Source organism: Dermacentor andersoni, chromosome 1 (assembly GCF_023375885.2).
Source record: "Dermacentor andersoni chromosome 1, qqDerAnde1_hic_scaffold, whole genome shotgun sequence".
In the NCBI taxonomy this organism is placed as follows: domain Eukaryota; kingdom Metazoa; phylum Arthropoda; class Arachnida; order Ixodida; family Ixodidae; genus Dermacentor; species Dermacentor andersoni.
In genome coordinates this window covers 24,412,005-24,430,929 of record NC_092814.1, presented here as the reverse complement: position 1 = coordinate 24,430,929, position 18,925 = coordinate 24,412,005, and the positions used below count along the sequence as shown (strand labels likewise).

The window sequence follows — 18,925 nt, the reverse complement described above, 5'->3', positions numbered from 1 at the left end:
ATGCAAATCTAATTGAAATTCTTAAATCACTTGGGTTACCAGAAAAAAATAGTACGTGGGATTCAAGCTTATTTAGCGAATCGTGTTCAATTTGTGGAAATCGATGGTGTGAAATCGAACAGCCTGCCTGTTTTATCCGGTGTACCACAGGGGTCAGTGTTGGGACCCCTGCTGTTTCTTATCTATGTAAATGATATTGCTAAAAATTTGGATCCTAATGTCAAGGTGAAATTGTTTGCTGATGATTGTGTCATTTATTCCACTGTAAGGAGTTCTTCATGCCAGGATACACTTAACAACAGTCTTTGTAAACTCGCGGACTGGTGCGACGACAGAGGAATGCAAATAAACTTTTCCAAAACAGTGTCAATGACAATAACATTGAAACGAAAACCACTACTTTATACTTACCACATTGGCAATCGGAACCTTGAATCGATTACCTCTGTTAAATATTTAGGCATAACAATTAACAGTAACCTCAAATGGGACACCCATACTAACAACATATGCAACAAAGCTTTCAAAAAACTTTGCTTTCTACGTAGAAAGCTAAAGAAGTCCCCTTCATCTGTCAAGCTTCAAGCTTATCGTTCCCTCGTACGCCCAGTCCTAGAGTATGCTTCCATAGTGTGGGACCTTTTCATTAAAAAGGAAATTGACAAACTTGAACGAATTCAGCGCCTGGCTGCACGCTTTATTTGCTCTGATTACAAAACATCTTCATCAGTTTCTGGCATGTTAGGCCAACTTGGACTGGATCCGCTCCACGTGCGCCGTAAAATTGCCAGGTTGAAATTTTTTTACTCGTTGTATCATAATCAAACTGGTTTAGCAAATGCCACATATATTACCCATGCTCCACAAAGGTCGTCGCGTATTTTGCATTCTAAAGTAGTTGAGTCATGCTTTGCTCGAACTAAAACCTTTTTTCCACTTACGAGCAAAGAATGGAATGCAATTCGTCGAGTCCCCACGGTGATGGCGGCGAGCGACAATATTTTCTTTTTCTCGTCTGTTAGCCATAAAGTGCCCAAATCTGCCAGGCGAAAATCCACTCGGCCAGAGAAAAGCGAACGCGCATCGAAGTGCGCCACGCGGTGGTCGGAGCAACACGAGAAAAACGCATGCGCTCTGGCTGGCTCTGAGAGCCCGCGGGTAGCGAGAACAAGAAAATTGAAGAGGCTCAATGTGTCCTCGCGAATAAAAGTCAAAGTTGAAAAAATAAATAAGAACGTAGTTACCTTGGCTAACTTTAGTGTCTTGACATGGATGCTTTGGCGTAGGTGAAAAAAAAATGTTGATATTTTTTTATGTGTTATGACGGCACAAATGAACCGCCACAATGCTTCATCTCATCTGACCTCACTGCTGGCTTTGTCAACTTGTCTGATAGTGTGTTGATTTGGCTTGTCTCGTTGTATGGTTCGATGTAAGACTTTAGAAAAGTCAATGCACCTTCGGCGTCCAATATTTATAGTAACATCAAACCCACAAAGTTCCGCAATTGAAAATCTAAAGCACAACTTTGGAAATGTCAATCCACCTTTCACATCAAAAGTTTGAGAACTTTATGGCCATAAAATTTCGGAATTTATATCCATGTGCTGCGTAGATTTCGCGGACTCCGCAAGATGCCGTAGCGAGCCTGTTCGCCATCAAACCGCCCATGAAACTTTGTGCTCGGATGGGACTGCTTGGCGTTATGTGACTCCCGCTGCATGGGCGATGCCGTGAAATCCAGCCTGAGTTCGCAAGGTTCGCACTGAAATATATTTTCGAGCGCGAAAGAGACATTCTAGAGAAAATTCACAATGATTTCCGGCACTGGGGATTGCTTGGGTGGGCGGTGCATGACAGCACGAAAAAATTTCGGGGGGGGGGGGGGGGGGGGGGGGGCTGAAGCCCCATAAGCCCCCCCCCCCCCCTGGCTACGCCCCTGGCCATCAGAGATGACTCCTTACTTGTGTTGAGTGATCGACGTGGGTAACAGTATTGACATTGCCAAATGCTACGGGCTTTGCTAGTTTACTGTGTTGTTGAGTATCATGCACCTCAAGGAGGACGTCGCCACTGCTCATTTTTCACACTTTGTGGCCAGCACCTAGTGTTTCAGTGAGACATTTAGTCACAGTGAAAGATGAAATAGCTTGGACAATCTTCTTGGGATCTTGACTATGTAGAACATGGAAGCATGGGAATGTTTTCTTGCGCTGGCTGAACAGTTGAAGTTTCTTCGGTGCATTCTCTTTTGGAAAGGACAATCTGGAAGTGGGGGGAATGACGTCTTAGCCAAACAGAATTTATTTAATTTTGACAGCTACGCCAGCAGCCCACGACCGGGCCCTACAAGGGGATGCTACGAGTCCCGAAGGAAACACAGCCTCCAACTGTACATAGCTACTATAACCTAATATAAAATACCCAAGGTTATATAGACTACACCAGGTTAACCTTGCTGCATGTGAAAGTGGCAGGAAATGAAGAGGAGAGAAGACAGGAAAGGTTGAAAGTAAGAGAGAGAGGCAAAGTTTTGAGAGGAGGACAGGAAAGGACAACTACCGATTTCCCCTGGGTGGGTCAGTCTGAGGGTGCCGTCTACGTGAAGCAGAGGCCATAAAGCGGGTGTGTTGCCTCTGCTGAGGGGCCATAAAGGTCCAAGCACTCAGCATTGACTCAACTGCGAGAATCCCCTTTTCCCTGGACATGGCTAAGCCATGCACGGTGACACGTGGGATGGTCCAACGTCCATGTGTTCGGGTCTGTGGTGTTGCAACACACGAAACAACTGTTAACACAGAAGCCCCTGCGAGGTGTATTTGAGTGCATGCGTGTGTGTGCAACCTTGGCATAACTGAGGCATGGAAGCAACATGCAGTGCTTCAAACAACAGGGCAACTAAGGATGGATGGATAGATGGACGGAAAAACTTTATTGACAGTCGTGAGATATCTGATTATCGCGCAGCAGGCCACTCCTACGTTGGAACGGGCAGGCCGAGCCTGGCCGCTGCATCATGGGCTCTCTGGACGGCCCAGATTTGGTCCCCGTAGTCGAGGCTTCGCAGTGACGTATTCTATCTTGACTGGTCTGCTTGATCTGTGCCTCGTAACGAGGGGCATCGCCAGAGCATATGTCCTAAGTTGGCTGAATCACCGTACTGAGGGCAGGTATTGCTAGTATACGTGTCTGGATAGATCGAGTGTAAATAAAAATGGATTGCCCATTAGAAATGCAATTACATGTAAGCAGTATGTGGACCATTTCCCTCCAATTTGCCTTTTGACTTGAACATTTGCAGAGCATCAGCACAAGCACTTACATCACTCAGCAGTAGTTCTCACAGTCCCACTGCATCTAAGAACCCCCATGTAACTACCTTTTTTCACACTTCAGGCATCCAAGGTATACTGCCTCAGCAGTAGCATGTATCCTTCATTTCATGCAGTAGCATGCAGTAATATGTAGTAGCATACAGTAACATGCATTTTTCACTTCATGCATGAAGTGAAAAATGCACTACATGCAACCTATTGCATTGATGTTTGGTATATTTAGATCAATTTGAAAAAAAAAAAAAACATGCTCCTTCTTGAGGTCATGTGCTAGCTACTTATTACAGAAAGTTACCTACTTTGCAATTCTTGATTTTCATATCAAGCATTTTTTGCACATATCCATGACACATGTAACAAGGAAACAAGCGAGCTTAAACATTGGTGTTATTTGGGTGTAGCCATAAATTTAGTGGATAAATCAACATGCTAGTGTTCTTCTGCACCCTTTTTTTTTCCTTGACATATCACTTTGGGCGCCAAAGTTCAGAAGCCACAACAGTCTTTGCTTATTAACAATGGGTCTTTTGGAAGCTTGAAAAGATGAGAACATCTATAATTTCAGATTGCACCTTGCAATAACCCATAGCACACCATGGATTTGTGCAAAAAGGTGAATGAAAGGAAACCAGTGCCCCTTGCGTACTGCACAGAGGTGACATAAGAATGATGCTGTTGTGCACTGCCAGCTCCACCTGGTTGTCGTAGCTAGCAACATCTGGGTGGATGCACCACGAAAAGTGGGAGATGCTTCGTGGCGAAGCCAGTGTAGCACGAAGACAAAAATGCCACGCATATATGGCTGAGCTCACATGCAGTACAATTAGTTAAAAAAGAAATGAACATAAGATTGGACATGATGCCCAATGTGTGCACACCTTGTTTTCCAAGGAGCCAAAACTTTTCACATCTGATATAACTGAACATCTCAAACGAGGATACTATTCTTACATAACACAGAAAAATTGGCATTTACACATTATAGTAGAGACTCAACCACTGTCGCAGATGGAACATTGTGCACCAGATGCACCTTCAAGTTGTTCGAAGACAGATGTGAATCAAAAGTTCCCATTCCTGGCATTCCCATGCATAGAACAGCACTACAGCGCAACTTTTCCCTGTAGGCAATTGCTTGGAGTTATTTTTGATAGTCATTTACATTGGTGAGAACAAATTAACAATGCATGTACAAAATTGGCCTTTGGATGCCACGCGCTCTTTAAGGCAAGATATTTTCCGTACGACGTATGATGCTCCCTCTACTATGCTTTCTGTCATTCACATATCAGTTACTGTTGTGAATCTTGGGGGCAAACATATAAAACCTACTTATTGCCTTTACTTCGTCTGCAAAAACGAGCATTTACTGTGATAATTACTAATTCGGGTCATTCCGGGAGCTACGTTTTTCATGATAATCAGGTACTATCGTTTTGGTCCTTGCGCAACAATAAAACTTCGCTCTTTATCAACACTATCATAAACACTAATTCTCCCCTTCCATTAAGTCTCTCCGTTTTACCTTCCCGTAGTACAAGGCAAGCAACCAATTGTGATTTTAACCTGCCCAAATGTAACAATGTATATGGTGAATGTCTGATCGAGTTCAGTGGTGTCAAAATATGAAATGAACTACCGATAGAGGTTAAAGCAGCGAGAAATTTTAAAATGACCACCAAACTGCTTACAAGTGTGATGAAACTCTGTCTGGAACTCTTGTTATGTGAATTTTCTTTTTGTTCCATATTTTTCTCTTGGATTCATTGCGTGTATTTCATAAACATTTTCTATTACAGTTGCATAATATAGTGTTGTATACATCTCAATTGTTCTTCAGCCCTTCATGCTCTGCAGCTTGTTAAGAACGGCCAGCTGCAGTGCAAGTTTGCCAGCCATTTACGCCAGCGGTGGCAACCTCATCTTGGAATGCTGCCGCCAACCTCTAGCCACGGCGTGACTAAGTCGACTTTGTGTCAGGAACAATGCGCGCATCCTCCACTCTCCGTCGCTTCAGCTAGGATGTGTTCGACGAAGCAGGCTTTGTGCGGAACACAACAACGTGGACCTGATCTGCTACGGGTGGGGGAGTTGCGCGGGAAAGCCGACGAAGGCTCCTTCCCACGCGCCGACCAAGACGCAAGACAATGTGCTACCCGGCTCAGAGTTCTACGAAGCCCCTCTGACGTCGGCTCTGGACCATTACACCTGTGTGTGTGTGCGGCACGTGTATGTAAGCCCTCATCCTCCTCCAAGTCGATAGCCCTCATCCTCCTCCAAGTAGAGAGCCCTCATCCTCCTCCAAGTCGAGAGCCCTCATCCTCCTCCAAAAGGGCGGGTCATCTACAATGACATCGAACTATGACGTCGAGCAGAGTGCATATAAGCAGCGATTGTCGGCTGCTAGAGTGTGCTCGTTGTCGTGCTCGAAATGTACTCGTGAGCTGTGTGCTCGTAAGCTTTGCTGTATGTTCGTCTTGCGGGCTCCATTTGGGAGTCACGCTAGACTGTCAATGTATCTCATTTTCAACTGTAAATAACATGTAAATAAATCCTGCTCTCCTAAGTCCCGACGAAGAGTCAAGCTCCTTCCTACAGCTACGACTGCCAAATCTTGCATCTGAATGGCAGCGGTGAGATCGGCCTACAGCTCGTAGATCGTCCGACAACTCAAACAAATGGTGGCAGCGGCAAGATTGTCCGACGAATCCTACATCTGGTTGGCAGCGGTGAGATCGGCCTACGGCTCATGGATCGGCCTACGACTCTGAGACAGCAATGGCAGCTGACGGACGCTGGCACATGGTGACCGACCGGTACATTGATCAAGTTGGAGGCGACTTGGGATTGACCACCTCTTGCAACTGACTGGATACGGCGGAGAAGGACTGGTGATATGGTGCTGCTTCAGTGGGTAAGCGTTTGGTTTTGGCTGTAAGATTTACCAGGCTTCAATTTCTCTGTGTTTTTGAATTTGATTCGCTGGGGATCTTTTACTTGTATTTTGATTTGCGTGGGTATCGCAACAAGTGTGTGACAGCAGAGCCAAAGCTTAAAGTAGCGACCATGGTCCTAATGTGTTTGACGAGAGCTGACCTGTTTTGGTTGTGTGAAGAGATCGAGGTAGACGTAGAGGAGGACTTGAAGAAATCAGAGATTCGTAAAACCATTCGAGAAAGTAACAATGATTTGAAATTCATCGAACATATAGGTAACCGAATTCTAAGCAAAAAACGGGAACAGGAAGCAATTAGGCAAGAACAGGAAAGATTTAGGCAAGAACAGGAAGAAGCAAGGCAGAAACCGAAAAGCATTTCACAGGAAAAAGGCCTAACAGAAGCAACGAGGCAGTACACTGCTGCATTGAACGAACAGATACAGGGTTTAGAGCACGCAATCGAAGAAAGTCAGCAACGGCTTGAGAAATCTGTAGGCTGGACGCAGCAAAAATGGCAGGAAGTAAATAGCAGATTTAAGTCGAAAGCCAAGAAAAGTAGTAGTACCTGCGAGACTAGCAGCCCGTTCACAGGTGAACTCAAAGTGCTAGCAGCTAACAATGCCTTAGTGGCAACAGAGGCCGTTAAAGGCCAGAGTGAGAGCGACAAGGTGCTGTGCCAACAGAGGACTGTAGAGACAGCTAGGCCAGCTGCGAACAAATTGGCACAGTTACCGGGCGTGTGCGTCGCTTGTAATGTTAGCGAGGTTGCTAGCGAAGTACAGAGTACTGTTGACCCGACAGACGCGAGCACCCATGTCGAGCCAGATCTGCGTGCTGAAGAGAAGTGCCAGCTGGACGATGCAGTTGAGGGTAATTCTCAGGATTGCGAGCTGCGTAGCTCAAGAGAATACAACTCCATTGTTCAGGGATCGGTGCAGCTCTCCACCAGTCTAGGTAGCCTAGAGAGGGGTGATTTAGTTAAGAATCACTCAGACTGTGCGGGTAAGAGACCGATCTGGGCCGACGAGAAGTGTACCGGCCAGCATGAGGCGCCAGAAGGCGACATGAAAGAGAAGTCAAAAAGAAAGCGCCGCAGAAAGAAGCGCCGTAAAGATCGGAATGCGGTGGCTAATTTAGCGAAGCCACATACGGCGACAAGCGCAAAAAGGCAGGGCGCAATGAAAAGAAAGGTGCGGTCGTTGTTGACGATGTTGACGCATCAAAGACGTTTGAGCCACCGCTCAAAAGGAGACCGAGAAGCATGTTCTGCACGGACGCAGACAAAGGGCACGGGGCAGTTAAATTCCTTGTCGTTCTGTCATTCTTTTCGAAGCTCAGCATGTAGTAGAAAGAAGCGCAAGGTGGCAAGACGAGACCAGGTGGGGAGTAACGACGCGGTCAATCGAGGTCGTGATGAAAGCGGGGTGTCAGGACGCAAATTGGCAGGGGAGTGTAACGTCTTGGGGGAGCTGATAGTGAGTCAGCCCTTTTGTTGTTCCTCTGTAGCCAGAGTAGCTTTCGGACCGCGGCCACCTCGGGTACGGCTCAAAGTATGAGTCAGACGTAAGCGTTTGGAACAGGAGGCCAAGAGAGCTTCCGTAGAAGAAAAAAGTGTTGTTTTGTTCTATTTGTGAACATTTGTAAATTTTCGCGATTTGAGACTAGGATTTCTTTCAATATGTAAGGTATGAGCTCTGTTTATGTTTTGTTTGAGAAGCTCGAGATATGAAAGACGCGTTTTTTTTGTAAACATGTAGTATCACGAGGTGTTCATTAATAAGTTGATAGGCTTTCTTTTTTTTTGTGTGTAAGTAACCTGAGTGTCAAGGTTATCGTTGAGAGGCCTATCGTAACGCGCGTGTGTATTAGTTAACCTTCTTTTTTTATGTGTTTTTTTTTTATTTTCTAAGGCTAACCGCGTAGGTTTTCAGTAAGTGCGTGATTTGCACTGCGAAGAGCTCTTAGGTCCATTAGTGCGTGTCCTGTGCGGACGGAAAGAAGCTGATTTTTGACTGGGTTGCTCGTGTGTGTTGAGGGCAGCCGTATTCTGACTTCGCTAGTGAGCGTGCATAGAACTAGTAGTTAGAAGACGCGTTTGTGATTACGTGCCTGTGGAGTTGGCCAGACGATTCAGTGGCACCAGTACATGAGATAAGTACGCCACTGTGATAGGATGAGAACAGGCTGTTCATGAACTTAGGCTGTTTAAGTTATGTTTGGGTATTGGTATTTAAGAGCCTTCGGTTTAGTTCTGCGTAAACCTTTGCTCTTGTGCAGCACGACAGTCAGGTTTCGTTGAACTCAAGGGGAACGTGAACGCTCGCTTTGGTGGCACGAAATTTTGGGGCAAAATTTGGGATTCCCAGTTGAGTGACTTGCATTGAAATTGTGATAGGAAGCCTGGTAGGTTAACAGCTCATTCCGGGCGTTTGAACGCTGAGCGGTATTGTGTTGCCAGGTCGACTCTTCTGTGCCAGTTGTTGTGAGATGGTTGAAGGCATTCCAAGTGCGCAGGGGTTGCAGAGAGCAAAGCCATCGTCTTGCTCGCCAGCCATTCTCTTCCTGCCCAGCGGTTGCCAGCACTGGACAGTCGAGATTTTCCGGGCCATGGAGGCGCTGTTAAGAACGGCCAGCTGCAGTGCAAGTTTGCCAGCCATTTACGCCAGCGGTGGCAACCTCATCTTGGAGCGCCGCCGCCAACCTCTAGCCACAGCGTGACTAAGTCGACTTTATGTCGGGAACAATGCGCGCATCCTCCACTCTCCGTTGCTTCAGCTAGGATGCGTTTGACGAAGCAGGCTTTGTGTGCAACACAACGCGGACCTGATCTGCTACGAGTGGGGGAGTTGCCGCGGGAAAGCCGACGAAGGCTCCTTCCCACATGCCGACCAAGACGCAAGACAATGTACTACCAGGCTCAGAATTCTACGAAGTCCCTCTGACATTCTACGAAGTCCCTCGACAATCGCTGCATATAAGCAGCAATTGTCGGCTGCTAGAGTGTGCTCATTGTCGTGCTCGAAATGTACTCGTGAGCTGTGTGCTCGTAAGCTGTTTGATGTATGCTCGTCTTGCGGGTGCCATTTGGGAGTCACGCCAGACTGTCGATGTATCTCATGTTCAACTGTAAATAACATGTAAATAAATGCTGCTCTCCTAAGTCCCGACGAAGAGTCAAGCTCCTTCCTACAACTACGACTGCCAAATCTTACATGTGAATGGCAGCGGTAAGATGGGCCTACAGCTCGTAGATCGTCCGACAACTCAAACAAATGGTGGCAGCGGCGAGATCGTCCGACGAATCTTACAGGCTGAATTGCTTGTAATTTTTGTATTGGACTGGCCACTAGCCTTTGCAGCTATCGGTCCACAGTGTTTTGTACATACTAATTTATGCTTTATTGCACAAAGGTTCACATCAAAAAAGAAAAAGAAAGAAACTCTATGGCACCATGTGATCTTCTAGGCACCTCTGGGCACTGCCATCACACTGGCAATGTGACTGACATAGTGAGCACTACTTTCCCACACTAACTATGGGCACTTAATTTAAAGAGCTCATGCTTTTTTGAGTCACCAAAGTGTGCTGTAAGCAAACTGAACACCATTGTACTAGAAGAGAAACTTGGGCGAGTTTGTGGTGATTCATGTTTTGGAAATTAACAGTGCAAAACAGAGAAGGACGAAGGAAAAGAACACGACACTGGCGCTGACTCACAACTGAAGTTTACTTTGAGGAAAGCCACATTTATATACACAGGCCAACATATCAACAACTAAGCATTAGGAGCCATCCTGGTGACTTGTCGAAACACACATAGAAAAAATCAGTGCATCATTACGTGTGTCAAAACATAAAAAACCATAAACCCAACAGAAAACGTCCGTGTCAAACTTAACAACAATCTACCGTGAAACAATTTCTTCCAAATATCTCAATTCTTTTTTTACTAATAGTGACAGACAGTCTACTGACGCACCTTTCCCCTTCCTTATGAATACGAAAAGCTTCCATAATCTCCCTTGTGGTTTGTTCTTTATGCCAGAACAAGTGAACAGTTTTTTCCACTAATGGTTGGCACCCACACTCTCTACAATGCAAACAAGTGCAAAGCACCCGTACCTTTTAATGATGACAAGTTCTCCTTTAACCCTTTGAGGGTAGATTTTTTTCGCCATATGCGACCACCCAAGGTCGATTTTTTTATTGCAGATTCCAATTCTTCTGAAGGAAATATTTCGAAATAATATTACCATAATTTTTCTAGGGTGACTGTAAAGTGAGAAAAAAATATTTTGCGTTGGTATATATGTACTCTTTATTCATGAATAACAACAATAAAAAAGGAAATAAACTTATAAGAATAAAAAATTTGATGCATTGTCATACACATAGTTCAAGGCTTTGAAAATGCGCACACGAGAATATTTCGCAAGACTCGAATGTTCCTGCTCTTACACTAATATGTACATCCATAGCGTAATCGAACGGCGTAGGTGCACTCACTCAAGAAAACTGCATGGTTGTGTGCCCGTCAAAAAAGCACTTCCGTTAATCGTCTTATTGCCAAACAGAGGCAATTAGTTTTCGCGAGTCTCAAAAAAAAAAAAAAAAAAAAAAGAAAGGAAAGCAACGGAAAGCATGCACGGCGCCATCCTTCCTATGATGCGCACCCCTGTGAGCACTAAACAAGCGAGAAACAAGCGGTCGCCCTTTGAGCGATCAGTAATGAGTTGGTATTAGTTTTGTAAGCGGAAGAAGCTGAAACCGCCTGCGGAACAAAACCCAAACTGCCGCCCGCCCGCGTGCACGCCAATGCACGAGCAATAGTATATAGACGCGTGGGAGCAAACTAGCTCTAAAACAAACCATGCAACTAAAGCTTAGAGAGGGAGGCGCACGAAAAAAATTCCCTGTATTCCCACACAGTGGCAGCACATGACAGAAAAGAAAAAGTTAGGAAATTGGTGTGCTTTTTAAATGCACAGATGGCTCCGTAAATATACGGCATCGACCACTTTGAACTTGTTCGCGGCGCCGTATATTTACATCATTGACCCTGAAAGGGTTAATCTAATGTTCACACAGCGGCCGTTCTGGCCCACATAAACTTCCCGCATGACAGGGGCAGACTGTACACAACAGAAGATCTACATATAACGTACCTATTTTGTAACTTCTCGGAACAGAAACTGTATTCCTTGCCATGGCCCAATAATTTTTTGTGCCAACGAGAACAAATCGCACCAAGTTTGTTGGGTGCAGACATGACCACATGCACCCCGTACCTACTAGCCATGTTCTTCAAGCAATGCGAAAATTTCTGTAAATATGGCACCACCACCGGTCTTTTTTCATTGTGCATGGAATCCCTTGATTTTCCCTTTACCTTATTAAAACCCTTTACCCCCTTAATAAGATTATGACAGGCCTTCAAGATTTCACTTTCCGGGTAACCAGCATTCTGTTCTCTGAATCTGGGCAAGCAAACCTTCCCTCAACGAATGCTCACATGTCTTCTGGAACACCGCACACAGCGCGGCGTAAAGAATACCGGTTTTTACTATTTTTGAGTGTCCTGAAAAAAAATTTAAAAGCGCCTTTGCCAAACGAGGCTTATATACCCAACACCGATGGTACTCCCGAAAGCTCATTTTAATAGGCAGGAATTGAATCTCATCTTTGGCAGGCAACTCAAAAGTAAATTTTAAGCCTTTATTGCATTCCTGAAAAATCTTTAAAACACCAGCTACTTTAGTATTTAGGTTCTCTCTTTCTGTGATATCAAGAAATCATCAACGTACCTAAAGACATTAAGGGCCAAACTTCCTAAATTACTGGCAACAGAATTATCAACTTGACTAAGGAAAATATGGCTTAAGGCTGGGGCCACCCTCGACCGTATACAAATTCTCGACTTCTGTAAGAAAGAGCTCCCTTTCCATTCAACATACATAGAGCGCAAATAAAACGACAACAATTCTAAAAAACTTCCCGCAGATGTTTCGCAATCTGTTCTCGTTTGCACAAAAAATTATTGGGCCATGGCAAGGAATGCAGTTTTTGTTCCGAGAAGTTAAAAAATAGATACGTTATATGTAGGTCTTCCGTTGTGTACAGGCTGCCCCTATCATGCAGGAAGGTTTATGTGGGCCAGACCGGCTGCTGCGTGAACATTAGATCAGAGGAGCACTTGTCATTATTAAAAGGCATGGGGGCTATGCACTTGTGTTTGCATTGTAGATTGTTTGGGTGCCGACCATTAGCGGAAAAAATTGTTTGCTTGTTCTGGTATAAAGATCAAACCACAAGGAAGGATACGGATGCTTTTCATATTGATAGGAAAGGGGAGAGGTGCATCAGTAGACCATCCGTCACTCTTAGTAAAAAGAAAAAAAAGTGAGATATTTGGTCAAAAAAGTGTTTCACAGTAGATTGCTGCTAAGTTTGATAGGGACATACTCTATTGGGTTTATGGTTTTTTATGTTTTGACGCACTGGTTTGATCCACGTAATGATGCACTGATGTTTTCCACATGTGTTTCGACAAGTCACCAGGATGGCTCATAATTCGCATGCACAGTCGCTTAGTTGTTGACATCTTGGCCTGCGTTGGCCTGCGTATATAAATGTGACTTTCCTCAAAATAAACTTTAGTTGTGAGTCAGCACCAGTGTCGTGTTCTTCTTTTCCTTCGTCCTTGTCTGTTTTGCGCTGTTAATTTCTGAAACATGAACACTTTTGGCTGACTTCTGGTGCACACTAATGAAACATGTGCTGAATACATGGTCTTGTTAGGAGACAGCACATGGGCATTCAGAAATGGCCAGCTTCCAGTGAGCTCACATTTTTGCGAGGTATGTTTTCCCACAAGCAAGACCTTCTGCATTCTTCTGGAACAGTTCATGTTGTACCAAATGTGCACAAATTTGCTATTTCATTGGCTGCTTTTTCAAGTGTTTAAAATTCTCAAGGCACAGGTTCATGACAATGATGAGGCTTTAGACAGGTGGATGAAAACATTTTCTTTGTTTTCCAGATGTCAGAATATGCCCATCTATGCACAGGCATGAGCAAAATTAAAGGGCCCTTGAAACGGTTCGGACAAATTTTGTAGACGCGTAGGGTACAACTTAAGTAGAACATTCGCACCACAATTTAAGTGAAGCGTTACGTATTAATGGAGCTACAAGCGATTACAAGTTACCCTCCTCCCTAGCCATGCTTTTCCTCCTCAACTCGTTCGCCGAGCCATCGCGGCTAAGCTCCGCCTTCACTGGTTCTGTGTCACGATGCGACGTCACATCGTCCACTTCCGATTGTTTTGGAGCCCGCCCCCGCCCGCGCGAAACCTCTCCGCTAGCCGCTTGGCCGTCGACCGCAAGCAAGAGCTATCGAAGCAGCGTGCGTTGCGAGCATTCTGTCGCAGTGCCGAATGTGTCTGGTATTCCGTTAACCGCACATTAGCGGAACGTTTCGGTTGAACGGTGGAAGCATAAACTCAAGCTGATGAAGGAACTTTAGTGTAGACGTACGTGAGCTGCCTGATCGGTCTCCACGGTCCAGCCACCCGTTGGCGCAGAGCTTAACCAGCCAAAGAAAAAGCTAATATTGCTCCAACCAAGTGTAAAACGTTTTAAACACTTACAAAAACGTATTAACGATTACACTCCTGCGAAAGATTTACACCAGCAGCTAAGAAAAATACATTTTGTTACTGCTACTGTGTCTGGTTGAGCTCTATGCCACCAGGTGGCTGCACCGTCCATTCACATTTGCACTTCTGTTCATCCCATGAAATGACACGCAAGGGGACACGGCCAGGCCCTGTCCCCTTTGTGCTTGCGTTTACCCTAATACCCGACTTGCGAAACGCTATTGCGTTACCAATCTTCCGGTGTAAAGCGACGGCCACAATCGCGCAAATCCTGGGGCCAATCGGATAGCGGCAGCCCGATGCGCTGCCGTATCTAGTAGCGATGCTGCAGCCAGTCCGCTCATTTACTGGCTTGCAGAGGGACACGATGTCGCAGCTTGACATATTGCCAGCCGCTACATTTGCAGTCCACAACGCAACAAAGTCGAAGCATACCGCTCGCGAAAAGACAGACCAACACTGACGGCGGCGCTCTCGTCAAAGACGGAGCACGTTGTAACACAAGCAGACGACACTTGCTGTGTGCCGGAAGTGCTTAAGCATACTGAAACATTGTTCTTGTGCATCCCCTTTTAGGTTACTTACTTTTTATGAAGACAAATTAACTAACATTTCAACTATTACGAAAATCATTTGTTTACCATAAAGTTGGAAAAATTATCGATCACGCACCCTGGTCAGCCAATCGGATAGCTCGCCCCACTGACATCATATGGGTGATTTGCGTCATATGGGTAGGGGCGGCTTAAAATTCCGTTGGGCATTGTGCTGCAATCGGCAGTGACGTGCATTTTTAAAACCTTATAATAAATTACACGCTTTACGCAGAGCACTTACATGCGTCAATTAATGATCAGAAGGACCTACTTTAACGACTCAGTACGTTTGCAGAAAATCGTCAAAATCATTTCAGGGTCCCTTTAAACAAGCTTATAAGTCCTGTTTTACTGTAGTAGCTCACAAGCTAGTATATTATTCAATAAGCATAACAAAACAGAATGCGTAATATTCCACTGCTGTAAATAATGACGGCACATGGTGTGTGGACCCTTATAACCTTTCTGAAGTAAGTTCTGGAGCGATGATTACATTGTTAGCACTATCAATGATTACACTACATCCAGTCGTAACTATCAAAAACTAGATCCATAGTGGGACTTGTGTCCACTAAAGTACTCTCGACAACAGTTTACCACTGTACCTACTGAGGAAAAAGACAGATTGAATTAATTTAGGCATTTCACTGGAAACCTTGCAGGAGTTGCCTTTCTTCCTTACTTTTTTAAAATAAAGTTTGTTTCCTAGGATGGAAATAATTACAGTAAGCCACCAAGCACTGAAAAATTTCTGGCTTCCTTAGAGTGCCACAAGCACTTGCCGAGAAGTGTGCGATCCGGCTCCACGAGGGTGCTGCGAACTGTAGCCAGGGAGACATCCCACACCAGCACTGTGCCAGAAGTATCTGCACTGGCCAGCTTCAGATGATATGGGTTTACCAGGTCGTGGTAATGCAAGTTGCGGGACCAGTTAACCTGCATATATGCGAAAAATAATTATACTACTACTGCCATCAGAAAAACACATTACAGTCATAATCTAGTTACTTAATGAGCTTTATTTCTTTTAGTAGCTAAATACTGCTGCGCTTGTGTCACTTATGCATGCTCCATTTATTGATGCGCATTACCACACTGTCATGAGCGCACATGCTGGTGTCGCAAACAAGGCAATAACAATAAAGAAATGTGCACTCATGAAACAGTACAGAAAAAAGACCTAAAATAGAGAACAGAAAGGACACTGGAAAGCCTCGTGGCACAAGCAAGAAATGGGGAGCAGGCCGCCACTGTGAAAAAGAAGCCAAAAGCTGAGGGCAACCACGACAGCAGAAGCAGTATGCTGAACTAAGATCGGGGCCCCCACCTATATCTGGAGCTCCTGAGCCTTTAGCTCCAAGTCTAAAGCTGGTGTACATCATAGCAATGTCCAGCAGGGCACGAAACACAGCCTCTCTGCTTTTCCTGTTGCCGTGCTGTCCGTCTTCAGCTGAAGCACCTCACTTACAGTGGACACTCGATGCAAGTGTTGCTCATCATGGGAGTTCTCTCATGCTATGCACTGGGCCATGGTGACCCTTGACGTTTCGTTTACCTCAGTTGTGGACAAAGATTTGCTTGACTTAATATCGAAAGAGTTGTTAAACTTTGTATTTTGTCCATCTTCTATGTCCTTGAAGAGTGAGAGCCAGTCCTGTATGGCTACAGTAGGTATGCATGCATGTACACATGCATGCACACATACACATATAAATAAATAAATAAATAAATAAATAAATAAATAAATAAATAAATAAATAAATAAATAAATAACAAGCTCCTCTTCGTGTGCAAACTGGCAGACTCGAGGGGAAAACAACACATAGTTCAATGCACACTACAGACCTAATGCCCTTCATTGCCGAAATCGGAGAGTGGAAGGATGGGGAGGCCAAACACAACTCATAGATTAAAAGAAATCTGGACGAAAACCCACCACACCCACCAATATAAACATTATAACTGTACCTACTCTTCCTCTACAAGACGGTCAGCTTCGGAGCCACATTCCTTATATACTGACAAAGACAATGTGGCTAGACTATATATTCACATATATTTGAGACGATAGACCTGCTGGCCAGGAAGCCCATTTTGTTTATTTCTTTATTGTACTTTCAAAACCAGTGGCATTAAAAAAAAAAGCAAGTGGGAAACAGATACACTAATTGAGAATAATCAAGCAGCAAGCCAATTTCTAGATAATTAGAAGAGAGGGTGTTGTAGCAATACAAAACTGGGTGTCGTGTTAGATAGCAACAATCAAGCCAAGGGAGTGTGTGGAAACTCATGTGGAATCTTAGAAATAAATGACTGACAGTAACACGACACTATGCTAGCCTGTGATGATGCTCTGTGCACGGCAAGACATAAGCTGGGGCAGGTACGAAGGTAGCATGCAGAACGAAGTTGCGGAAATATATTTGTGAAACAGCTCGAGACGCATACATTTCTGGCAGGAAAAGATGTAAAAAACTTGTAATGACGTTTTAACAGATGCTACACTAGGCTATGTGTTAAGAATTAAATATGCAGCATTATTCCAAACACGTTCTTATAGTGACTGATTTACTACGACTGCGTTTGGGATCTGAATAAGATTCTGCAACTCTATTTTGCTGTGATATAACATTGCACAAAGGTTTGTTTCACGATGGAGAGGAGAAAAAGTTTCATGGAACGTAAGCCAATGTGCAGCAGCACTGCTAGCCAATACTACCAATTTGTATGGACGTCTATAAGTCATATGAAAAACAATGCAACAGTAAGATGCTACAGATTCTAGAAAATAATGGACATACGAGATGCATTACAGAACACACAAAGAGTCTTGCGTAAAGTTTATCTCTGTTTCACACCAACTGACTTACCGATGAGTTGGTAATTTATGCATGCATGCAAGGAATCGATGACCAGCTTAGACTAAATACTACACTAAGCAATATAGCCCGCTGGTGTGACATGTGGGGAATGGAAATTAATCTTAAGAAAACACAGTATATGACCACAACTCATACAAAGTCGATCTTTAGGTTCAATTATACATTAATGGCTTACGATTTAATACAAACTGACACAGTAAAATATTTAGGCATAACCTTTACAAGCGCGTTAAAATGGAATACCCATATCGATAATACATGTACGAAGGCCTTCCTAACACTCGGTTTCTTGCGAAGAAAATTAACAGCAACAACATCTTATGTGAAACTAACAGCATATAAAACTTTAGTAAGGCCAATTCTTGAGTATGGTAGCATAGTGTGGAACCCGTACCAGAAAGGTCTCTCTCAGAAATTATGTGAGAAATTAAGTATTCAAAATAAAGCGTTGCGATTTATATACCATAAGTATTCTCGACACGAAAGCGCAAGTGCTCTTAGAAACCAAGCAGCACTGCCTACCCTCGTTTGTCGGCATCGTGTGGCTGTCATTAAGTTTCTTTTTATGCTATGTAATGACAATATTAATATAAATAAGCGAGATTACGTGCAGCCACCACACCGACACTCCAATAGAACCTGTCATAATAAACACATCAGGCAGTATCCGACACAGTGCGACACGTTTAGATATACATATTTCCCATGGGTAATCGAAATCTGGAATGCGTTGTCAAAGGAAATTGTAGAATCAGATTCTGTGGATGGCTTTGCCGCAAAATTGGAGCCATATTTTGGTTGCTCATGAAAGTATTTGAGCGCGTAGTTTAAAGATAATGAGTTGGTTGAATGATTGGACACTAGTGCACGTGTGATTGTATACTGCCTTATGATTTCAAATGTAAATATTGCAATGTGCTGAATAGTGGTGTTTCATTGATCCCAGATAACTACAAGAATGTTATACGACTAATATTGCATTTGTTTTGAGCACCTTTTGTTATTCCTTGATTCATGAGAAACAAAGAAAGTGTCTTGTGTTGAATGCCAGTGCTACTTAGACTTGTATGCCAGTCATAGTAAGATGTGATAAAACGTACTGCGTGATTCCGCACTGCTTCTAGTGAGTTAATAAGGTCAGTCTGGTAAGGATTCCAATAGGTCAGGTATAATCAAGTTTCGTCTGGATGAAAGTTATATAGGTGAGCTGGCGTTCGGAAGCAGAGAAAGCTATCTTTTGAAAAGCACATGTGATCTGAAGTAGTCATTTAAAAGCTTTGTAATGTGTACTGAATAGAATGCCTAATGCAATCTGGAATATAACGCACAATACACCAGCGCACAGAGAACGAGGGAACACTCGCATGCATGTGTGGCGCTGAAGGACAGAGAGGCTACCTGGACAGACGATGTAACAAAATGCAGGGAGTTACCTTATAAATGCTCCGCATTAAAATGTGTATTGCATTTTTTCCTCGTAGGTATTGTGCACTTTTAAGTTAAGAGCCAATGAGGG

At 44.1% G+C, this 18,925-nt stretch overlaps 1 protein-coding gene across 1 annotated transcript in view; it reads right to left on the bottom strand.

Moving 5' to 3' along the window:
* Positions 1 to 18,925, bottom strand: part of LOC126545225 (WD repeat-containing protein 11-like) — a 289,213-nt gene that overhangs the window by 240,951 nt on the left and 29,337 nt on the right. Inside the window, exon 4 of the mRNA XM_050192989.3 lies at positions 15,310 to 15,463. Coding sequence (XP_050048946.1) covers positions 15,310 to 15,463 — 154 coding nt within the window. The remainder of the gene's footprint in view (positions 1 to 15,309; positions 15,464 to 18,925) is intronic.